At 39.8% G+C, this 26,232-nt stretch overlaps 2 protein-coding genes across 3 annotated transcripts in view; one reads left to right on the top strand and one right to left on the bottom strand.

Moving 5' to 3' along the window:
- Positions 1 to 21,056, bottom strand: part of CdGAPr (GTPase-activating protein CdGAPr) — a 28,086-nt gene extending 7,030 nt beyond the window's left edge. Inside the window, 2 exon segments of the mRNA XM_017900706.1 lie at positions 16,127 to 16,329; positions 20,739 to 21,056. Of these exon segments, the coding sequence (XP_017756195.1) occupies positions 16,127 to 16,195 (69 nt within the window). The 5' untranslated portion in view covers positions 16,196 to 16,329; positions 20,739 to 21,056.
- A 1,324-nt stretch (positions 21,057 to 22,380) lies between these two features.
- The window catches only part of ACC (acetyl-CoA carboxylase), a 24,639-nt gene continuing 20,787 nt past the window's right edge, over positions 22,381 to 26,232 (top strand). Inside the window, exon 1 of one of the 2 annotated variants that reach the window (XM_017900687.1) lies at positions 22,381 to 22,802. In XM_017900687.1, the coding sequence (XP_017756176.1) occupies positions 22,726 to 22,802 (77 nt within the window). In that variant the 5' untranslated portion in view covers positions 22,381 to 22,725. The remainder of the gene's footprint in view (positions 22,803 to 26,232) is intronic. The other variant, XM_017900681.1, reaches the window with a different exon arrangement.

Below are 26,232 nucleotides of genomic sequence, written 5' to 3'. Positions count from 1 at the left end.
AGAGAGAGAGAGAGAGAGAGAGAGAGAGAGAGAGAGAGGAAGATATAGTGGTTTACAAGTCGACAAGAAAGCAAAATTTGTCCCAAAGCGATGGCAAAATATTTTCTCAGCTTAATGTCAAAAATAATATACCGTTGCTGAAGAGAAATGAGAACCATGAAACCGAGTTATTCGAATAAACTTATTATGTAAGTATGAACGGTTTAAACGAGTTTCGCTGCATTGCGTTTAACGCTAGCAGAATATGGAGGCAGTCTGTGAAGGCAATTGAAGGAAGACGGTTAAGATGAATCATCGTATAGTCGAGAACTTAACTAACGAGGGGACTGCACGACATCGGGTCACCGATTTGGTTCAAATTTTGTCTACTTGGCTAGAGCCAAACTCCTCGCGCAACATCGAGTTTAATGTTCGAGTAACGTTATGGTTTTAGTAAATCATGGTCCAGGGTGTGTCCTAAGTATGTGCCAAATTTGCTCTAAATCGATAACCCGAATGTGGCATGCTGTCCCCGTAAGTGGCAAACACATTTATCAACCTCGTGCGACAAGCCTAAATCGCCAAATTACTCCGTAACACCAAATTTCCAAATTTCCAAATTCGCAAATTTCCAAATTTTTTTTTTTTTTTTTAGAGCTTTTAAAACTGAAAGCCCGAAAGATTCGAGTCTTGAAATGCTCAATTCTTTAAGTAGATTCGGAAATCTGCGAATTTGAAAATTTCCGAATGCAACGAACTTCGAATCTTCGACTTCCCGTATTTCGAGTAACTCGCATACTGCTCGCGAGTGGCTTCGTTTATGCGAGTTTTTAACAACTCGATTAGGAGTGCGTTGGGCGCAATTAACGCGCTCGGCATTATGTAGAATTTGCCTCGAAAACGGGTCAGAAACTTCCACGCCGTAACGTTTAATTAGAAACTTTCAAGTAAAACGGACGAAAGAGACCGTTCTTTCGAAGAAATATCTCGTTCCCACCATACCGTGATAAACCTATCCGCTGTATCGTATTAAGTATGAGATTCCACAGATTCCTCGGTGATACCATTTGAATGGTGTCGATGTTAAAATGCCCCGATAAGATCGATAGAATCCAAAGAGTCAGAAGCTAAATGCGTCACTTGTTCGTGGTAAATCAGATATACCACTTTCGACACGTAAAAAGGAGAGTAGAAAAATCGGAAGTCAACCCGGCCTTTCAGCCGCGTACAAGGGACTTCCTCTTTAAGCGTTGAGAGAAGCGGTAGAGTAGGCTTTCAATTATAAGAGCACTATCAATTATTTCGTTTGTCCAACCAGCTTACGTCTCGTTGCTCACCAATACCCTGACCTACGACGAGTACACGCACGAGTAACGCGCGAAAGTGTCTCTTTACGCGATTACTCTTTGTCGATTTCAGCTGTGTCTTATTTACAGGAAAATAATAACAAACTCGTCGAGCAATTATCCATAGCGAATTAAACATTTCTCATTCGATTCATTGCAATGCAGCGTGTTAAAATGAAGTACTGGTACATGCTGAAAGACGCCGAGTCTACGTGTATTAAAAGATGACAATGTATTGGTTCGACGCATCGTCCACGTCGAATTCCAGGAGTATTCTCATCATCTGCATGCATCGTAAAAATATTACGCTCGTGATCGAGACTCGAGCAAAACGAATTACATGCGCCAGCATAATGCACGCGATAAATATCACGATTAATCGGTCCTTTCATTACGACATACGTCAGTCGCACTGACAAATAGCAGAAGGTTGAAAACCATCGAATTACGTGGTCACTGAATTTCTCGCGCGACCTTCGTTGCTTTATGCTCGGATTATTCGATGTACTTCCTCTAAATATTAAATTCTGCGTTTGCAAGCAACGGGAGGGAAAGGATAATTAACCCGCCCGGTGCATTACAGCCGATATAATTTATTTCTAAAATTCAATTCTTTAAATCAAAAGGTAAAAAGATGAAAATATCTTCAGAAATACGGTATATATAAAATTGTAAAAGTGGTGTAAGTAAAAATTCTAAAAGAAATGAATTTTTCCATCTAAAAGCCAAACTTAAGTGCACGCGCACTAGGTGAATATTCAAAGTCGATTTTCTCGATAACGAAGCTTCGAATGAAAAATTTTTTTCTATTTTTAATTTGCTTTTTCACGTAGAATCATCCCCACTCTCTTGCCGGTTGTACTACCATTGCTGGGACACCCTGTATACCGCTTAGGCCACTCTCATAATCGTCGATATGTATAACACCGCGAGGGTTGGAAAGGTAGGAGAGAAAAATATCGCAAGGAGGGCGAAAAATTTATTCCTCTTGTTCTTCGAGGACGTGGTACGTGGTATCCGTGCAGACTTACCGAGCACGCTGTTTGCGCACTCGAACGAAACAGTTCCAGAGAGAGATCGCAGTGCGGAGTATCGACGAACGAGTGCAACTTGTCTTATTTGGGTCATTGTATTTTTTGGCAACGTCGAGGCAAACATCAGAGCTTCTCTATACGTATAAGCGAGCACTGTTCTCTCCCTGCTGGATCTGGCAATCGCTCGGAAACGATCGTTCCGCGCTGCCTCCTGCTTTACGCTTCTTTAAACCCGATTTCGCTGCCAATCCGCCTTCGAGTTTGTCCGTAAATCTCTATAATTGGAACTGTTACGATCGCTCCCCGATCGAGCATTATCCATCGATACCACCGTTCCATCTCCTCAAAATTTCCTCGAGGACGGAACCAGGCGAAAGAAAAATTCTCGGACGACGGGACGGGATGGTGGAAGAATCTTTTCTTGGATTTCTTGGAATAATCGAATTCCCCGTGAGAATGATCTTTCGGTTGTTATCAGATTCGTTATTAAACCTAATAACGAATTAAACCTAACACGGTATAAATAACCGATATTAGATGTTTGAGTAAGAATTCGGTCACGACTTCTCGAGTCTTCTTTTGATATAGGTATTATCGATTTTCCAATATCTTCGTTTATTTTATTCTAAGTTTTCCTTCTTTCAATTTCCCATTTATCGGTCATTTGATAGGTCGTGGCAAGTTTAACGTTAGGATGTTGAAAGAAGTGGTCTTCCACTGTCCCATCTCGTGGAAATATCATCGAGAAATAAAGGGAAAGAAGGGAAAATAAAATTCTCCTACGGAAGAACGGAAAAACAAGGGAATCTTTTGGATTCTTGATAAGATAAGAAAAAGAATACGATTCCTGAAAAGAGATTTCTAGATGTACGATTTCGCGAGATCTCTAAGTGTGATTAAATTAGACATGAAAATTGTCCCTTGTTCGTTATCGAGTTCGCTATGAATGAGACCCAAGATGTCGGCGGATGAAATTGCGAAGAGGAACTGGAGAAGGCACGAAAAGGTAGAAAAAATAAAATTCTCGCGAAGAAATGAGAAACCGAAGAAACTTTCGAATCCGTGATACGAGAATACGGAAAGATATCACTCTTGATATATGGGAAAAAATTTCCAGATAAAATGTAATATAAATCGACGTAAAAATGGTCTCATGCACTAACGAGACCCAGTATGTCGACCAACAAGGCGTATTCGCATTAATATTTTTCGTAACAACGAAACAGAGAGCATCTGGAAATTTCAGCGAAACAGTCGACACGAAAAAGTAAAGTCCACGTACAGGAAAAAATAAAGAAATTCGTGCAATTTCTAATAAAGAAATAAATAAAGATTCGCCAGGCTCGTAGAGATTTCTAGGTGTAAGATTTCGCGAGATTTCTAAGCATAATTGAATTCGACGCGAAAATGGCCTGCTGCTCGTTATCCGATTCACCATCAACGAGATCCGAGTTGCTGATGGATAAAGAGTATTCGCGATGATCGCGTGAAAAGAAATTGTGAAAGGGGTTGGAAAAAGAGCAGGAAATCGTCTTCGGCGGACCAAGAGGAGCGGGCAGCGTTAATGCATTTCGCGATCGATAAACATCGAGGAATTTATAACGCGAAATATCCAAGCAGCTGCAGTTTCTCTCTCCCTGTTAGTAGGTCGACGAACTTTTTGGCAACATTAAGCAAACATTACGAATGCTGCGTATACTCTACTTCCACCGGCCACGTCCGATCTCCCTCGATAAATCGTTAAAGAAACTAAACGACGTACACCACGTACGAAAGTCGAAATTCCTCCTCGTTCGTCGTACCGGATTCTTTTCTACTAGACCCATCCACGTTCCATCGTAACGGATATTTCCATCCGGATTATCCGGCGCGCTCCTCGAATTAACCCGATAAAACCGCGGAAAACCTATAGATATTTCCAGACCCACCCCTATCGCTTTTTTTCCTCCTAAAATAAGTAAACGGTGTACGATCGCGTTTGCGCACTTAACCGATGAGATATTTATAAGCAATATACCCTAAACGATTATTTGAACTTGAACATTTTCCTTACGCGTAAATAAATAAGCGATTTCTTTCCGCTCTATAGTGCGAGATAATTGCAGTTCCCTGGAATAATAACTCGATGGAGAGTTAGTTCAGGGAAACGACACTTAAACTTTCCTTTCTCCCCCTTTTTTTTGTTAAATATGATCTTTAGATAGAGCGATTTTACCAAAAAATCCAAGAGGATCGACGAAAATTGATCGGAGCTTAGAATAACAGGAGATACAATGCGATAACGGAGCAGGAAATACGGTTCCCAAGGATCAGAGGGAAGAGTTAATATTTGCGAGAAAGTCGAAGGCGAAATTTGAAAATGGTTTCATGGAGCGGAGTGGGGGGTTGAAAATTGTTAGGTAGGGATGGGATCGATGCGCGGTTAAATCGTACGAGGTCACCAATTTCTGGCAAACGCAGGATCGCGGGAAAATTCATTTGGAAAGGTTAGCGGGAACAATCGCTAGAAGCCATGCGAACCCAAGTATAAATTTTATCTGGTCGAGATCTACCGAGAACTCCATACGTTTTCAAGGTTGACAGACGGGACTGGAAAGCGAGAGATACAAGCGATGGATAAATCGATTAGATGCGATCGGATTAGATACTCGAATAATCGTTCTTTAGAGGGGAAAAATGCACGCAATCTACTCTGGAATCGCGTTACGCGGCTTAGGCTAGTCGACATCGTCGACGAGCTGGAAATAGTGGGGAAAAGATGAAAAAGGGGTGTTCGATCGACTCGGCTAGGGGTTGATCAGGGATGAGAAAAACGAACGAAGGTGTTCGGTGTCCTTGGAGGGTAACGATATCAGAGAAATTATCAGGCCATGCGGGAACTAGTAAAGAAAGTTAGCAGTACGTCATGATTCGATTATCTATGAATCAGGACAACCGAAATGGGGCAGAAACGTGACAAGGTCGGCCGCACAGGACGAGTCCATTAAACGCGGCTGCGGAAATAAGCCAAACCGATAGGAGCGAAAACCATGGCGACGCGAACCAACGAATATTAACGTATTCCAGTCAGTCATTACGATGATAATTTCGAGAGCGAGAAAACCATTAAAATGAAATGGCGCATAAACTCGTCCTTGGAACCACGGTCGGGGCACACAGGGTCGTGCGGTGAAAAGGTCTACTTGATCAAGATACAGAGATACGATACAATCTCGGAACTAGAAATGACATTCGAAATGAATAAACGAATGATACAAAAAAAAAGTGAAGAAAGACAAAGAGGAGAAAAAATTGGAAATTTGAAAATTGCAAACACTACCTGAACGCTGCCCAAGAAAATTTCGATAAACCGATACGAGATCCTTAAACACATCGGAAATCCTGCGAGGGATCTACCGCTCGATTATCCATGGAAAGAATCAGCACGATGTGTCACGGCCTTTCTCCACTACCGGTCGCGCTCCTCCATCCGACCGGAAATTCGCGCAACCGATAGAAACCCTGGTGAAAAGCGCGAACTGTCTTTGGGATAGCAGACAGACGAAAGGAGGTCGGTGGACGTGGAGCTAGAAGCGAGTTCGTCGACGAGACGGAACAACTACCTCGAGACGGCTGGAACAGCTGGCACAGCTGGCGAGGAGGACGCGACGCATAGCGTCGCGAGCCAGGACGAGCGTGAACGGACGACGTTGGAACGCGGCCTGCCGGATACACCACCGTCAGTCGAGTCGACGCGGCGGTGGTAACGGTGGCGGCGTCGCTCGCGGCGGCTCGACACCAGCCGAAGGACGCGATCGTCGACGATGACGTCGTCAACGGCGGTCGAACGCGACGGTCGAATGCGACGGTCGAACGCGACGACGAAGGAACGACGAGGTTGCCGCGGTTCCAGCCGCCTCGATTCCATGCTCGAGTACGAATCCGACGCTCTCCGGCGTCGGGACGGGGGAAACTGGGTCACGGAGTCAGCAGCCAGCCTCCGCACCGCACCGGGACGCCAAGGATTCGCCGTCGTCTCCGCGCGACCCTGCGATCGCGCAACACCCGCTCCCACCCCGCTTTTCTCTCGCGCCAAGAACCCACCCGTTGCCGCGCGCAACGATTTACCATTTCGGATGGATATCGGAGATTTTTGCTCTTCGACACAATTCCCAGCCGAATCGGTGTACCTGTTTCGGCGCAAAACGATTACCTCGGGCTACGCAGAGCGGGAGGGGAGAGCAGTGCGAGGCCACGCGCAGCAAAGCGGGGAATTTTGGTTTGATGGTCGACGAAGATATCGCAGCAGGGCTGTAACGGGGCGTGGATCGATAACGATCGATGAGGTTACTTGGAAGATAAGCAGACTTTGAGAAATTTTTCGCTAGCCAGATTATGAAACTTTCTTTTTATCATAAACGCGTAAGAAGATACGAAGGTTCGGGACATTCTCTTACTTTCGTAAGTAAGCGTAATAAAGCTGCTTGGTAAAAGCTCGAAAGTTTTAGAGTTAATATTACGAACTATAGAAAAAGGCACGAAGGTTCCGAATGGGTTTTACGGAAAACTTTGACCGCGATGTTTCTATCGGCTTTCAACGTTACATCTTGGAAGAGTGAGGTTAGGTTTTTCACGCCAAAATATAGTATATTTCGTGTAACGTACGTTTCTTTTAACGCATCCTCCGAGAGAACTTTCTATTTTCTTCGTGTCGCGTTAGACGTCTGGAATAGTCGATTACTTTCATCGTGCGATCATTCGCGCGTTGCCATTGGTTTTCATCTATGTCGGAAAACACAGACAGTTTGTACGAATGTTATTTTTCTCTCCAGTAGCCCCGGTACGTGCCGTGGCTTCAGTCGCATCGAGCTTGATCAAACGTAAATCGGTGTGGATTTCACATACTCGCCAACACCGCGCTCAACACAGTTGCTCAAAGTGTATGGAACCCGAATTATTCATCTATACCGAAACTACGCTTCCTATGAGTATAACACGCTTCCGGAATTTTCACACCAAGATTCAATATTTCAATACCGTTTCACTCGTTACCGAGAAAGGCCAATGAAAATTCTAATGCGAAACGATAATCAATTGCCTAAAACTATGTCGAGTGAGATTCCATCTATCGTCGATCGTTCGAAACGTTAATCGTCCTACCGTAGAGGCATCTGTCGTGGAAAAGAAGAAACAAGCAAACACGGTATATGTCGTTAATGCTAAAAGGCAACTGCCTTCCGCCTTTTTGACGCGTCTGCACAATAACGTCCGATGGAAATAATAGTTTTCAGCAAAAAGTGGGTCGTTGGAGTAACACATCCAATCAAGCAATAATAATGGCAACCTTGGGGAAGAAACTAGGGCTGAGCCAGAGGCAAACAGGGATACGGGATACGAAAATTGGGACTACGATACGATATCTCGCAAGGATGTGAAACGAGCAGACACAATCGAACCGCGCTTTTCCCACTCTAGTTCCCTCTGAATATTTTTGCACTTCGTTATCCTCTCGATTTGCTCCTACTTTTCTCCAGTGAAATGCATTATCGAACCGGAAGCATTGTTCCTTTTTGTTGTTCGGCGATACAAAAAAGAAGAAAAAAATAGAAAAAAATTAAATAAAACACGCTTTTGATATTTAAAGTGGACAAAGATAACTGACGTATTCTCCAGTCGTGCGAAACAATTTAATCGTAGCAAGGTACGTATACAGTTAAAAACAGTGCATAAAGAATCGTCGGGGTCACTGAATCGTTTTAACCTACCAATCCCCAGCTCCTCTAATCTCATTACGTATAGAGAAGCTATTCTATTATTTATGAGGAAATCGACGTAGTAGTTCGAGCCTTTATGTGTAATGCAATTCCAGAGAATCGACTCGATCCGAAGCAGCGAAATGAACGAAATAAATAAGGTAAATTAATCAATAAAAATATTGATTTTAATCGATTTCGATTTAAATTTCGCGCCAAATAATTTGCCAATAATTTTTCTAACTCTCATAGATGGCGTATCTACGATGACCGTTACGAAAACACGTATGTTACTGGAAACGAAAATACGCAGAATGTCCGACGTGTAATTTCGTCGCGTCAGAAGGGTGCTTTCGGAATTCCGCAAGAAACCCTATCCGAGGCAGACCATAGTGAGTCACGGTCTAAGTGCTGGGATTCAATCTGCGAAAGCTGCGGAGAAATGCGCCTCGAACCGCGCCCATCTTCGTTAGAACGACGTCTCGGAAAAACTGTATGACGACGCTTCTCGCGTCCCTTCTCCGTCTTCCCAACCTTTTTCTTTCTTTTTTCTTTTTTCGTCGCGATGCTTTCGAATCAATAATCCTGAACAAGGACTAGCCTTTCTTTGACCGTAGGAATTCAAAGGCTACCCCTTTTGTCTGCATTCCGACTACGGCAAAGAGTCTAGATCGTCTTTCAACCTCTTAACCGTTTTATAACGCGTTACGCGACGCTGCGAATAAATGCATAACAAAATGAGTAACATTTATATCTGGCTGCAGATAGTTCCTATGACTATCGCAACTTTTTCTCGACAAACAAACATAGTCTGAATATAAATGAAATTTGATCCTACGCAGGAAGGTTAGTACTATTCGATAGTGACTCGATAGTAGTTGATAAAAATATTGGAAAAAATTGTTATCCTTAGAAAAATTTCGCAAAACTAACGAAAACATTTTCTCTTTTCAGATACAGATTCGTTTAATTCGGATTTGGATTCAATACGTGAAAATACGGAGATTTTTCACATAAACAGGTAAAATTTTTAGGAAGAAATGCAAACTATGGTTAATATTCCTCTGTGTTATTCAGGATCGGGTATATCATATAAATACATACGTAACATATGCACACATCGCATTAATTTCTAGAAACTACAGGATGTCCTATTATTTTATCGCACACTGCAGTAGTAATGGTAATAAAATAATTGTTCGCAAGAATGAAAGTGAAATATATGATATACAAAACAAGAGTAAAATTTGGTAGGCTATAATATTTATATAGAATAATAATTATATTATTATATTTATAATAAAATACTAATGGTTCTAAAGACAATAATAAAGTCTGACACGTGTGAATTAAAAGAATAATTGTTCGTAGGTGTGATGACAAAATACAGGCAGGGATAAGGAGCAGGAGTAAGATAGGAACAGGGGCCAAACCTAACCTCAAACTGAAAACAAACATATTCGATTGCGTTTTTTAGATCACCCAGTACAGATCGAGGTGTTATATATTTTCGTTCGAGTTTTCAGTCGAAAAAACCGGTCGACCGAGAACGGGTCACGTTATCGTCCTTCTTGAACGTAACAATCAAGACTCCCACAGAACCAATGCAAGTTTCCGCGCGTCCAACAACTGGCCGAGCTTCATTACCCTTTGCACAAAGTTTCTGTTTGCTTATACTGAATACCCCTTGCTCTTGGTAAACTTCATCTCGCTTTAGCTCTGCTCCGTGGAACCTTGAAGTTCTTTCCGGTTTTAATCTCGATGCGGAGGGAATCGTGATTTATGGTTTACGATCCGCGAAAATCTAAGAATATATACGAATCTCCTCTCGAAACAGATTAGAACGAGGGGAAAAAATTACAGCACCGACTTTTTCGTCTCGATTAAAAAGAAACATGGCTCAACCTCTTGGAAGATTCCGGTATATACAATATCGCTCAAAAATATTCGAATATTTGCTTACCTTAGACGATGTGTAATTCAATCACGAAAGTACAGATGTTTTGTCAGTATTTTTCCTTTGCTGTTCTCTGAATATTCTATCAGCGTTAAATCTATAGATCTTTTAACTATGCCATTTACTTTTATAAATTTATCTCGCAAAAAAGTAACGTTAACTCAATGTATCGCTCTTCGTTTTATCGTAATTGTTATTACTTTTGTTACAGGTTATTCACGATAAAATCAATTTTTTATTTTTCTAATTCTTTCTCGGAAAAAAATGTATTACGTTATCTTCCTCCGGATTTAATGAACTTGTTCTTAAAGAGGTTGGTACAATGTTATAATTTCTTTCAACATTTTCTAAGGTGAAATTAATTTATTGCGAATATTCGCGTATAGAACGACGTTTCCAATAACTCAATCCACTTTTTCTTTCAGAGGCACTTTTTTCCAGCGTATCGAGAAGCGTCCCTTGTTCACCAGATACGTCTGCTCGACCAAGAAAAGTTCTATTTCTGGTGCGAACATATTGGAATACCCTGTCAAGCGTGAAAACCCATCCCGCCAATATTTTACTCGTCAGTACTAACAACCAGCGAAATAAACGCGCACGAACACACGTATTACAGCAACAATAGCGGATTCTCTTGTAAAATCCTATTGCCATGGATCTGTTCCGATGAAAAGGATCGTCAATCATTCTATTAATCAATAGAACCCCGGCTGGATTAGTTCGAGAAAGTACCGACCTTCTTCTTCCACTACGTTCTCTTAATGATCACGGACAATTCACTGACAATAACCTAATCTGTTTCACAACCGCGACTATACTAGTTATTTCTTACTCCTTTTCTTCTCGCGAGGACGACCAGCGAGAAAGAAAACACGACGACGGATAACGAAGAAAAAGGAAATATTACGAAGAACTTCGTTCCTCGACATGGATGAAGGAACGTAACACGATTTACTGAAACGAGAAACTAGTCCAGCAAATACCGTATTCCTTATTCGACTATGTCTACGCAACCCGTGGGTACACTATCGATACAAAGTTTGAAAGCAATACGGAGTACAGCTGATCATCTTTCAGCGATTACTCAGAAATCGTTGTATATTACGCGATTACGATAGCGTATTAGAATACGATAGGGTTAATTGAATCACTGCAAACGTTTCTTAACGGGTTGTTTAAAAACATTTTAGATTTATCAATGTGTAAAATACACGCGCGATTGCACGATATAACGAAGTACGATATGCTGAACAGGAGATTGTCTCTAAATTCCTTAGATTTATCATTGGCAGACTATCGATAGAATAATCTAGATAGAACATGGAAGAGAAAATATCTACTATCTATACAAAGCTTCGATGGATACTAAATACTTAACAACATAAATTAAGGAATAATTTTATTATCGTAAATAAACCAGATATGTAATGATCTACTAAAACTAAACGAAAAAGTTAATTTTTTCGATGCACTATTTTTCGCAATTAAACCACAGTGCAAGGATAGCTAAGAAATATTTCTGTAAACGATGTTGCTGCCCAGCTTTCCGTCGTCAGTGTACATAGAGCTCCTAGCTGAATATCTCGAAGCGACGCAGCAGTTAGTGGACACGCGTAATAATGGCGGTGGCTTAATTAATACAGTCGCGTGTGGCACTTTCGATGCAAACGCGTGAACTTCGTTAAAACGGAGCTGGTCTGTGGACACCAGTTAAAATAACAAGTATGCAACAAGAAACCGGGCCCAACATATGTATTCGCCGACGTGGAGAAGCGGTCGTTGGTGAAAAAAGGAACATCTGCGAAAGAAGACAGCGACCACGCAGCAGACGAACACGTTCCACGGCCTAGTCACGGGAACGGGCTAACTTTCTGCTAAATTAATTAGAAACCCCCGTGATTACTTCAATTTTCGCTCGTTACCATCCACGCTGTACTGTAAACGATTTCGATTAATCGCGAATTTTAATCGCTGCCTGATAAGCGATAAATAAAATATTTTCTCGGCTAATAAGCTCAAAGTTACGAGCAGATATTCCAACAAAATTCGAATCTAAGAATCATGGATTTTTCTACGCAATCGTTGCTTTGTCACGCTTGACAATTTCGCCCGTAGATACGTATAGACGCGGTTTGATTAATGCCCGATCGCTTTCACCGTGACTCATGATCTTTCTCCGTGATTCACGTTATCTTTCATTCACAACGATTTAATGATTCACGCGAGTGCCATCGGACCAAGCTCCCGATGATCCTCGTCCCAAAGAGAGCGACCGCGATAAGGTATTCCGTTCTCAGACCCTGGATCCTGATTTCGCCTGAATTTTTATTGCATTACCACGAACGATCTACATAACCCGATAACACTCTCTTCCAGAGACCATATAGTAACCAGAATTTCCTCCAAAGTTGCTTCCAAAAGCCAAATAATACCCAGAGTTACTGGTTATTGACATGGTCCCTGCTAACTCAAGCACCTCGATCTCCGCGACAATTAAAGCGACCAAAAGAGAGATAACGACACCCTCGAAAGACCAAGAAACCCTTTCTACCCTCGATAACTACACGTTGTAACGATAAATCTAACCCAACATTGGCTACGATCTTCCAATTATTTTCACGGTAAACCATCTCGAGAGTCTGCGAAAACCACGATCTCCGGTGTAAATAACAGCTGACACGTCTCTGTAGGGATCTTCGATGGATTTTCTTCTTCTTCTTCTTCTTCTTCTTCTTCTTCTTCTTCTTCTTCTTCTTCTTCTTCTTCTTTTTTTCTCCCTTTTCTTTACCTTTCTCCTGGCCGCGAAGCAGCTTAATTTGCGCCGGCAGTCGAAGGGTTAACGCTTCGGGCCAGGAAAATAGAAGGCTTCCGTCGTACGGATGGGTGTTCCAGGAGAGGATGTTGGTACGCACTGCTGGTTACACGTATACCACACGACGGCAGCGGCAAAGCTTATCGATTTGCTCTCACGCTAGCGAGATGGACGAACGAGACCGGAGCGAAATAGAAGCAACTTCCGCATTCTCTGGTGAAGCGACTTTACGAGGCACGGCCGAAAAGCGTGCGCGGAGAGCAACAACGGCACCTTATCGGCGAAAAGGAGATGGCTGAGAAAGTAGGCAGAGAGAAATGGAAAAACGGCAGAGAAAGCTGAAATCTTTTGTCCCCACGTTGAATAAACCGCTTTTATTTGCTTGGCTGGCACATCGGGACGATGGAGCTTTATGAAATGTTTCTGTTTCCTGCCAGTTCCGTTCGCTATGAGGCAAGTAACGCGGTGCTTTACGGATCGAGGGGGAACAAGGGAACAAACGAGGAGACATTACCGTGTCTGCCGATACGATTAATCAAGATACCCTCCTATTCGCTGCGCGAATCTTGGAAAAGTCCGACTGGACACCGTTAACGTACTGATCGTCAAACCGAAATTTGGGAAAGCAGGCTATAATTAGTTTGGATTCTCGCACGAAATTAATCTGGCACGATTGAAATCGTATGGTCGAGAAGCTATCAAATCTAGGCAAAGCCTATCTATCTGCAAGCACAGGAATATTCCGTCAGGATGTTACAGCCAGGAGAGACATCGGTAAAAACATTGGGCGTGAGTGTACACTGTGTTACAAAAATAGAAACAAACGATACAAATTACTGAGCACGACGAAGGCAAGAAAAATTGCAAAAAGGACAATGACAATATGTTCAACCTGTTCCGAACATCCTTCATTATCGTTTGCTTCAAAACTGTGCATTGAAAATACACTTGTTCCTCGAGATATATACCCGGTTTCCGTTATACGCGGGTTTTCACGTTCTTTTGAATCGCCACAACCAAGTGTCTCTGTATTTTCCATCCAGTGTAAATTTAAATCACATCCATACATCGATGCTCCGAACCTACGTGTACTTCAATGAATAACTATATCCGGTACAGTAACTTTCTAGATAACCAAATCAGATAGACAAATCAGATCAGAAATAATCCATCACGACTAATCGTCGTATCATATATAAGTGACGCGACCCCCAGGAAATTTTAGGCGAAAATTACTCAATACCAGGTGACACTCCGGCGTATGGAAGAAATCGTGTGCACGTAAAAAGAGAAAGTAAACGGAATCGGGGAAAGCTGAATGAAGAAATAATTTAAAGGGGGAAAAAGGAGAGGAGATTAATGTTAAAGCTGTAGGGGGGCAACGAGATGCGTCGACGTGCGGTTTCTGACCTATACCAAGCAAGGGTCGCGTGAGTAATTAACGGAAAGCAGGCTGATATCATCGAGATGTGAAACGAGAATGAAAGGAAGATCAAGGTAAATCAAGGTTGAAACTCGCAGGTTTCTTCGTGTTTATAAATCGACAAAATGGCGGAACCGGAAGTGGAAGAGGACATCGTCGCGAACAACTCCGGAAACGTTTCGATAGACGTTGGATAATTGAGAATTCCGTTCATCTGTTCGTATTTATATCCGTACTCGTATTTGCGTTTATATCTGCACGTGTATTTATATTTATTCGTTTACATTCGCATCGATTTATTATGATTCATCGAAACCGAGCAATTATTACCTAACACTGACTCATTTTCCAGGAAATCGTTTCGTTGCACTTTTACAAAGTTTCACCGCCTAGTATGCTCTTGTTCCTCCACTTTTACGACGCAATATCCTTTCAGCGAGGAAATTATACCGTGGCCAATTTTCATCGGAGCATACACACGATTACGTGCAATTACATAAATCAGTCATCGAGTTTAGAATTCTGAACATCGGTCCGAGGCCACTTCCCGTGACAATACTGAAATAAGAAATCAGTCGAGTAGCCAGAAAACTGTGGATTTTAAGGCACGCGTATCTCGAATTAGATAGCTGAAATTACGTACCTGCGATTTATAGATAAATACGATATACACGGATAATAATAATTAACGGGGTATATATAATCATATTTCCAGATAAATAAAAATCAACGGTAAATATCGTAAGACGTGGCTGCATGTGAAATCATTGCAAAAATAAAATATCCGAAACCAGTCGCGTAGACTGGTTTGGTAATTCTGATGTTAATATCTTCTATGATCATAAACAAATACAACTTTCATTAAAAAGAGAAAACTTCGCACTTCTTGTATACCTGCCATCTCAACAAATTCGTCGCTATTATACAAGCCGAAGCTTGGAAGAAAAGAAAGCAGAACCACGTGCATAATTTCGACAAATAATATAACTCGATAGTCTAGTTATGTATTTGCAACGGGTAAAATAAGTATCGGCACAATATGTTACAAGGAAATTCACCTAGCCAGAAGATTCCGATTTGAAGTTTTCAATTCGGATGAAGATCTACGAGTACGTATATCACAACAGATTATACGTGCAACAATCTTTCTTTAAATATCACTTCGCAACAGTACGAAATGCGACAAAACGTTTTACACGAATAACGTTTAATTTTTAAATGCACGGAGTATGAGGAAATACTGAAAGTTTGAAGATTTATTTGGCTCTCCTAAAAGGTTTCCTATCCATGAAAAAATTGCTGCATATAGAACTCGTTATTCTCTACACGTACACAAACTTGAATTATCCAATTTGCATCATTAGCATATAGATATAGATGCATTCACACTGTGAGTGAATAGCGATATACGCGAAGAGAGTAATTTTTAATTTCCTTCTTCCTTTATTAAAGAGCCTGGATTCTTTCACCGAAGTAATCGGCACGTAACTAAAATATCACGTTTCTGATATCTTTTCAGACATTGGTAAATCTATTTTAACCAAAACAACTGGCGATTAATTCGTATGACGCAAATGGATTAAATCGAAAGTTACTGTAATGAAACGTGCTAATACTTCTTTTACACACTGTATATACCACGTTGCATAGACCCCGTGTCACAAACGTTAAGGCGTTTGTATCGTCGTAAAACAAGGTACATAAGAAGTATACGAAGAAAGTACCAGGACTAATCTTGCTCTTTGATCGTACCACGGTAAATTCTATTCTCCCTCTCGTTTAATCACGCGACGTGAATAAAATTATGGAATAATTACAAGGATCGAAGAATTTGTTTACTCACTTTTGCCGTCTGAGGCTCGATGTCGGTAAGTCTTTGCGCACGAGGCCTCTCTTGCGCCGGTCCTGGCATCCTTTGCAGCCTCTCCGTTGACGAAGACGAGGAGGACGAGGATCCAGGCCTCTGGCCTGGTTTGCCACGCGCCAGGATGACGGCAGGATTTTACTTTCCTCTCGATTGAACCATTATTCCTCTTTCACGTTCTTCTGCGCAAACAATTTCCACCATGCTCAGACGTCTTTATCGCCATGCGCTTATTATAACGGGCGAAATATTAACTCGCGTATATTATCGCGCCCAACAGCCGCGGACGCTCGTAAATTTCACCTGAATCAACCTATATCAGTCGTTCTATAAACGCCGAGGAACTCGTCCAATGTTCCTCCGATTTTTTCAATTTTCAAATTCGGCGTATAAATTTTTCATTGCAAAATTTGTTCATAATTAATAATAAGCTTGGAAATAAATCTCGATGGTTATTGACTCGATTAATCTTCTCTTGCGTATCGAAACGCGAAGGAAGATTTATTTATAATTCAAAGTTGCCGCGAATATTTCGAATTTCTCGGCGAAGTAATTTCTCGTTGAAACTCGGCGAAACTTCGTCGATATTTTAGTAAACGAGATACACGTCGGTTATTAGAGATATATGTAAGTCCTAGCAATTTAGAGACGAGACTTGTGTCCCAGTTGAGACGAGTAATGAATTAAACAGACCCACTGTAAGTGCCATTTGAAACATTGGGCATCGTGCAGAGTACCAAGTCGATTTGAATACGAGCGCATCTAATTGCTTCGACCAATATACCAGTGTTTGCAACTAGATAGTTTGCTTAAACTCTGCTCGATTCTAGTTAAAATTCGCATTCGATAAAAGGACTGCGATCAAATATTTTACGTACCACAACTGATTTAATAATACACCATTTCTATGTACAAAATCGTGTGTCGATATCTTCACGTTCAGTCATATTTGGTACTTCAAAATTCGCGCCAAATTCGCGGTTCCAAAAATTAAAAGAAAAAGGATAAAAATGAGACAAAAAGAAAAGATAAGGGGAACAATAATGTAATAACACGCGATTCCTACGTATAAAATCGTGCTTCATCACTTTCACGCCCAGTCGTATCTATATGTTGTCTTCTCAAAATGCGCGCCAAATTCAAATCACTAACGGTGGGAAAAGAGGAAAGAGGAAACGGAATAAAAGAAAGGAAGGAAGAAAAAAGGGAAAAAACGAACACGATCGAGACATTCGGAATGAATAATTGGAAAAGTGAAAATAAGTGGTCGCAATTAATATTTATGGGTAGCCCAGTGACGAACTTATCCGCGAATCGGGAACACGAGGCGGATGAAAGTTTCGCAAACGCACGAGCGCGAGTAAAGCGCAATGTTTACCGCGTCGAAGGCGGTCAGGTGAATTTGCTGTTTTAAATCTGACGGCCTTGCCGCGGCCTACGACTGCACGTAGGTATAACGATCGTCTTGAACTTTAATCAAGCGAAAGTGCTATTCTGATCGACGCGTTGATCGGTCTAATCGATTATTCCTTGCGCCCAACTCTTTCCTTCTTTTTGTTCCCCTCCCCCTTTATTTTCCTTATTTTTCTCATTTTTATTACACTCGTCCGAAATAGTCTCGAAGTATTAGAGTATAGCTATTGAAAAAATCGAAAGGTGAAACGAGATATTATTTAATTCGAATACTAATTGCTTTTCGGGAAATAAAAATAAAAAGTGTCACACGTATAGGAATTACCGGGGTAGGATGATACATTGAATTATAAGTTACGCGACGTGCAAATTAAATATAGAAAAGGAGAAAAATGATTGCTCGCTAACGTGCTAGATGTTAATATAAAGAAAATGTTTGGAGAATCAGAGGGATCTCTCTTCGATGTCGTGATAAGAGTAACAGGAATACGAGACGGTATCCGCGGTAACGTGCAATTAAGCTATCTACAGGAAGTGTTATGCGATTAACATTAATCTCTATAGTTACTAACTTTCCAAACTAATTAAGAGAACGACTCGAAAGTAAAATGTTGGCACGATGAAAAATCGAATCTATCAATTACGTTTATTTCGATTCCTCGTCGATCTCTTACACCTACGTAATTTTTAATTAAAATCATCTATGAAAAATACAAAAATAAACAAAAAAATTTTTTTCTACAGAAAATAGAGCATTCATAAAGCAAACACGATCGACGTATCTACTGTTCACCGATATTTTTCGTTCAATGGCTAATTAACAGACGCTTTTTCACAGTCTAACGTTTCTCGTGCTAAAGATAACATCCGGTTGCACGTTCACGAGTAAAACTGACGGTTGTTTTCTTTGCATCTTTCTTTTTTTTTTTATTTTCGTTGTTTTATACTTCGACTCGGAACGTGCAGCAGCAGCACGGTCGAGAAACGACGAAAATAAAAGTGTAACAAAGTCACAAGTAAAAAGTCCATGCCACATCCGCTATCGTATGGTCTTAAATATTCGCGGGCGCGGGATTTAGATCCAGTCAATTAAAATGGCGCTTAGAAAAGAAATGTCGTCGCACGGACGACACTGAACGATTTCTCGTATCGTATTGTCGCGATACTCCGAGTAAAATTTATGTACAGTGTAAGGTACAGGAAAGTTTCGCACGTTCCTTTAATGGTAAATTCGATCGATAAATTCGAATCCATACAAGTTAATTCGATCCACGTGTGTTTGGGCTTCGGTGTCGTGTGAGTCAAAACTGGCAAATGTCCACCATCTATTATCTTTATTATGAAAATGCAATGAAAATAAAAAAGAAAAAGGAAAAGAAGAATCTTGGAGAAAAAATTATTTTTTATTGCAGATATTATTATTTTATCTTAATTTGGAGAATATTAAGCTTTCGAAAATTCAATAATAGCATGCAATCGTACTAAATGTATCATACGTTAAACAAACTTTAAAATGACTAGAGCAACCTTAATGCCAGTTCATATGGCTACAACGGTTAAGGCGATATCGTTGCCGAGGCGAATAATCCGAGCGCGAGCAAGAGCTAAGCCAATCGAACTAAATAATTTCACAAAGTCGTTGACATGTCGCTTGATAAAGCTTAACGAGCTTGATAGAGACGAGTCAAGGTGAGGTTTTTCAATAGGGAGAAGATTACGCCGTTCCGATAACTTTACTATGCCAAGGTTACTATCTTCGGCGCGTGTTGCAGCTGGAATGCGAATGTTGGTGTACTCGAACCTTTTTCTTTCACGAATTCTCCCGCCTTCTGCGTATTGTTATTCTCGCCGTGATGTTCCAGCACGCGCAACCACATCCATTGCTTAATTACAAGCCGCACGGATTGTTCTTCTTCTATTCCGGTTGTGCAACGTACATACAATGAGAACTTAATTAAGCATCGTGCACACGAGAAGCCCTTATCGCGTTACATGCACTTCAATTCCTACATAGTAACTAAATTCTCATTTTTACGTTCGTGCGCGCCGACTCGCTATCATTTACACTTTGTCAACACGCTTTCTTCCTTGCTCCGGCTTTTGATCGAAATCTGCAGTGAAAACCTGTGACGGTTTCTACAGCGTTGTGTTTGTGGAAATACTTCCGTGAATATTTTGTGGTTTAATGCGTTCAGCGAATAAGAAAATATAAAATTACGATTTTTCGTTAAATGCGCATGACAAACGAAGAGATATACGTATATATCTTATTCCGGTTACATAAAATTTATTATTAAAATCTGTCGGAATTCAATAGTACCGTAAATATAACAAGTGCAATTATAGGTTAAACGTAAACGAAATACCGGCCATTAAGTAAAAATGTAAAGATATTAATTTCTATTACGTTTCTCTGCAAACTTTTTGTTGTGCCCTTACCGAAAGTACTTGGAACAAACAAAGTCTACGAGAATGATATTCGTAAATTTTGAGGTTATAATGCGCGCTGAAATATTCGGAAAGCTTTTCGAGAATTCGTTCCATGCGGTACCGTGCAACACACGGTTAAGTGCAATGAACTTTGCGTACGAAATTGCATCGCGGTAATAGGCCAAATAAATAAGGTACGAAACGTATTTACATCGTATAATCGTTCGATAGTGTAGCACGAGAAATATCGAATATGCAGGAAACGAGAAGTGCACAAACAGCTGGAATATCGACTCTCACCTGAAACCACGAACGAGGGGAAGTAACGGCGGTTATGTCAGGGGAACGACAATACCGATAATTCTCTGCTGGCACATCGTAGACTAGGAAAGCCCTTTTACATCCTCCGCCATTTACTGCACCGTTACACGCACACGCACATACACGTTGAACGAGAGAAAGAGAAACACACAAAGGCACTCGATATTTTATTGCAAACGATCGAGAATTAAAACGTACTTACATGGACTAGGTGTATACTCCAAAAAATCATGCGAAAAGGAGAACGGTCATTTTGATTCGTTTCGCGCGCTGATCGTACGCGAGTGCAAATAAGGCCACGTAAGGGGCACCGAAACGGCACTTGCATACTAACAAGAGGGAAGCTCCTCTTCCCTTACCGTGTGTATATTAATATATGTTAAGCCGCGTGTATACGCGTATTACAATAGATGTATGCGTTACGTACTTGCATGAATATTACCACTCCCGAAGTTGAGGATCCCTGCCTGGCGAAACAGAGACAGGGACAAGGAACAAGAGAGAAAGAGGTAGGTTCACCACGAAGAAAAACACACGTCTGCCGGAACGCGAGCCATGTTTGTCCCTGGCTAATTCACCGCGAGACTTGTAAACCAATACGGAGATCCTGTTGACAGTTCTGCTGTGGCATCGCCTTCGTTCTTATCTACAGACTTCACTACGTTCGCGACGAAGTTAACCTTCATTTACGAGCTATAACAAAATGCTGTTTCCGTTCTCTACTGTCAGTCCGACCTGCCTAACCTGACCCTCGCGTCTTGACTGGGAGAAGAGTGAATACTACGCTTGTTATGCGCAACTACACTTGCGCAGGATTCTGTCGGTTATACTAACCTCTGGCGGGAATAATTGAATCTGAATAAAACTAACTTTAGCTTTTTCATTAATGTACTCAATACGATATTGTATTAAATAGAAAAATCTATGTAACATCCTATTAAATACATATTATGGTACATCAATTTTGCAATTATGAAAAAAAAGCTTATTACACATAAAAAGATTTGTTCGTTTTAATATTCGTTAAACTATCAAATATCTAATTATTGTTAGGAAAAATATAATTTTCACAGATCAGTGGTATTAATTTAGTCATAAGCACGGATTCTGCTGTGTGCGAATTTTCCACATTTAACACAGAGAAACAATTTTCCTTGAATTGAACACTCAAACTCTGTCTAAGTACATTTGTCAGAGCTCTAGCGAGTACTTGACACGATTTATAATCATTGTCAAGTGCAATGTAATTATTATATAACATGTTTTGATTGATATGAAATGTGAACTTTATATGGGAACTTGATTGTTTCAATGAAATTATTTCGTTCAATATAACATTCGTGAAGTATTCTCTGTCAGAAAAAATCAATTTGTTCTGTAACATAGAAAGAAAAATATTCATATAAATAGACATTCAATGATTTTAGAATTAATAATTATATCATAAAATAAATTGTTATCTTTTATAAGCCTTAGGTACCTTTAACGAGAAAGATAAGTAGTTCCTCTGATAGAAGAAATTGATAAGATTTGTATCGTTTGTACTTGTCATCAACGATAAACGATTTCGCACGCAATACAAATCTAGTACTTCGCGACAGTTGCTATATTCTGTTTGATTGTATACAGTGGCGATTAGTGAGTTTTTCGAAAAAGTGTTTGTAGTTATCAAATCCCAAAATATTTTGTACGAAAACAACAACACATTATTTGTAGATTGTCCATAATTTGTGATCTGTATCGTGTAATACATCGTGTCAGTTTTTAGTAAAGTGACATCTATGTTATTGTACTTCACTTTCTTAAATGAAGTTATCGAGCTCCATTCCTCGAAATATCGTAATATCTGTTTTTTATGAAACAAAATAAGGTGAATGAAAAATCAAACAAATTTAAAAAAAAAAGTAAAAATTATATTATTTTCAAATAACTCGAAATCCAGTTACGAAATGAGTGAACGTTATCGTAACTACGAACTTATTCTACAAACAGCTATCCTAATACGTTGAAGACGATAAAACGTACTTTTTTAACGATATGTACGAGTATATCTGTATTCCATGAATTCACATCCATAACCACAGGTAAACTGATTTGAAACTACCGGTACTGTGGGATCCTGACCTCTAGGTACAGAATATAATACTCAAAGCTTCTGCCCTACCGATAAAGGAATCTTCACCGCGTGGAAATCAACAGTGAAACCCGAAGATGGTGTGGTGTCGGTATATGAATTCTTTATGTTGCACCACAGTGTACGTGCCTTAACGGAAGTAAAAAAATCCATGTTTAAAAGGTGACAATAAATTCCTACGTTGTGATCGACTACGTTTGGTCGTCTCCGAACTATAACCGGGCAAAACTAGTGCCGTGTAATATTTTTTTGTGACGAATTGTGAACAGAAGCATATCGAATGACAGAACACGGAGGAATAGACGAACCTAACCTCAATGAGGAGCGTGCTACTCCACCACGAAAGATTCGTCATCGGTAAGTTTTTAAATTTCCGTTTCCATATCAGTTATGACCTTTTTCATTGAAAATTATTCAAAGATAACGCGAAAAATTTCCATGTACAGTAGTGTTAAAGTTGTATTCAGTATACATCGGTTGGTGACGCGTGTTCCTTGGATACACCACACGCTTCGTATGAGCCAATCAAAATACAGTATACGTCGCCTGACTCGTCAATCAACCAATCAGGACAGTCTGTCAATTTTTTGATTGCCTTGTGTGAAAATCCATAGAGTTTGTTGCCGCTGAATATATGTAATTATAATACAAAATGAAAAAGTCTCATTCGATTATTATTTGACATACATATTATATTCTACAAATCGCGAAGCTAATACGTTTATTAAATAAAGGGCATATACTTCCGAGGGTTTACGTAGTGCTTCGCAAAGATAAAATACGCTAATAGCTGACACGAATTCACCGATGACAAATCAATTTATTTATAAACTAATCTTCTTATAACTGTATTTAATTATAGTCGGCAATTTTTTGTCTTTTTCTTCCTTCATAGATATAATGTTTGTTAATGTTATCGAGTGTCATTGAATTTATCTTTCTTTCGTAATTTTCGAGAAATAATATCCATTAGTATCGAACCGTTCAGTAAAAAAGCAATTTATATAAATTGTTTCTTTTGCAATCGACACTTTTCAGACGACAAAAAAATTAAATTAAGAAGGAACAAAAATACAATGAAGCATTCGAAGATTCGTGGATCTAAAACAAGCACCTGTGACATTGTACTAGAAAAAATGTTTGTTCGGTATATCAGCGCGCGAATTTGATGCGTGTGTCAATCGGTAATACGTGCGTTGTCGATTATGCAATAAATGATATTGCAGTTATCAATGAACGACATTATACAAATCATGCGATTTCATGAAATTCTATATTCACGTGATTGATGACCCTGATAGTCAGTCTCTTTGTTACATCATTAAATTCGATATCAAATATCTTTCTATGATTATTATTAATTCTATTTCAAACTTTTTATAAACTAACGATAAATCATATTTAAATTCCGTTTCAAAGAATTTAATTAACCCAATGATCAATCGCCAGAAATGTTAAGAAAACATCAGTTATTTTTAAGAAGATAGGTCGATTTGTAAATTTTAAAATATACACACGCTAACGGGAGGACCCCCGGTGGTTGTTTGCGGAAACTGGCCTGGAGATTACATCGAATACGTTCACAATAATTGTCAATTACCTTCACGCACATGTTTATAATTCTATCTAGGTCAAAAGTCAAATTACAATTATCAATATCACAAGACAATCGGATGGACCGTATATTTTAATAAAATTTCGAAACGGTCAAAGGTCCCCCACCCTCTCTCCAAAATAACCGATAGCACTAATAAAAAGAATTCTCATATCTGCGTTATCAATGACAACTTGCTTCCTCTAATAGTGCGTATACGCTATTAAAACACGTTGCTGTCAAATGTATAATCTTACAGTCTTGAATGCATGGATAAAATTAGTAACGTAGATTTAATTATCCATTGCACTTAACGATTGCATTTCGTCATTTCCTCGCGCCTTTTTTGCAATTCAAGGACTGCGGAGAATGAAATAACCTAACCGACGAACATTCGATATGCAGTACTCTTGCTTCAATACATCTTCGATATATCTTCGATACATGATTCGATACATCATTCGATATATCGTTCGATACATTGCGTTCGATATCTCGGGGGATACGTTGTAAGTAAAAGAATTCGATGGAAATAAAAGATTAACGAAATTTTGATACTTTTTTTTTTCGACATATCGCTCTGTTTGTTTTGTATAAAACAGACGAATCGTAGCATGTGACCGTGAGGAATTCCATTTTAAACGACACAAAGGTAATAGAAAAACAATGAGAAAAGGGAAACCTGATAGAATAGCAGTGCACGTGACAATGGTAAAAATCTATTTACGTTTGAACCATTAACACGATGAGGTTTGTTAGATATGCGGTTTGTGTGTTATTGATAACCAGACAACCACGTTCTCGGTTAGTTTTCGATTCGTGACACAATATCACACGATCCTTCGTAAAAGTCACGAATCGAACACGCGGTACTCGCGGTCAAGAGCGAAGTCTCCGTCAGACACGATTATCACGAAGGCATTTCTCGTTTCAGCTGATAAACGGACAGCTTCTTTGCGATCGTTAGCAATAACGATATAATGAATAACGTACAGATTTGTCGTCCTGAATCTCGAATTAGCGAATAGAAGGCGAAGAAATCAATCTCTGAAAACAAAGTACAAGTGGAATATCTTCGAAGTGAGATCAACGAGTTCGTAATATATACGTATATATACGCATGCAATATCGATCGACGAGAGAGATGAGATCGATATATGAACGTACGCAACGCGGAAATCGTTTGTTTCGAAGTGTAAGATGAAATCTTAAAATTTGTAACGAGAATGTTTTCGATTAGAAAAAAGCCGAACATTATCAGTCATTCGATTATAAATAATTTTACGAGGATTTACCGCGAGTTATCGTAGATATCGAGAGATTATTTCGAAGGTACTTGTTACCAAGGTGAATTTCGTATTGGAAATCGGTTATCGTGACAGTTTCTCGCAGAGTAGTCACAGAGATCATCTTATATACGTATATACGTATATATATGTAATGTAAAATAATACTTCGTGTGATACGTGTTACATAACGTTACATGCAGTATACACATTTACCGTACGATGGGTAGTGTGTGTGTGTTGGCCTATACTTACACGCTTGGACGTCACCAGAACGTGTGAATAACGATACACTTGCGTCCTTCCTCTTCGTGGTAATATCCACATCGGTTCCTCTACGTCGCACGACGAGAGACCAATATGTTTATGACGATTGGAATTTATTAACATGGCCACGAGGCATCACTCGAAAACAACAAGATAGTAGAACGAATTTTATTGAACGAAAAAACGTACAGGATTCCGGTTACTCTCAACACTATTTTAAATTCGAAGTTGATTTAAATGTCATAGGAAAAAAAGTAAGATAAAAATTATATCGACGGAGGTACGAAAACACGAAAATCGTTTTGAAACAAAATCGAAAAAATATCGAACGTCTGAGAGGGGATTATTTACCTTCGTCAAAACAGAAATTAAGGAAAAGAAAAAATAGAGGAATAAAAGAAAAAAATGGAGAATCGATGGAAATAAAAAGATAACATCGAAAGCCACAAAAGATACAAAATACCAGCTCTGATCAGAAACAAAGTAATAATAACAGTTCGATAACAAAGGCGTATCAAGATCATCGCTACCTAGATGGATTCCTTACCAGTCGAAGCGTACTACTCGAAGAATACTTCTATATTGACAAGGACGAGAATGGTAGTATATACGAGTATTCGAGGTCAAGACGAATCGGAAG

The sequence above is a fragment of the Eufriesea mexicana genome, unplaced genomic scaffold (genome assembly GCF_001483705.2).
Source record: "Eufriesea mexicana isolate 0111107269 unplaced genomic scaffold, ASM148370v2 scaffold1312, whole genome shotgun sequence".
NCBI lineage: Eukaryota > Metazoa > Arthropoda > Insecta > Hymenoptera > Apidae > Eufriesea > Eufriesea mexicana.
Note: the sequence above shows the minus strand (reverse complement) of the source record. Positions and strands in the feature narration are given on the sequence as shown.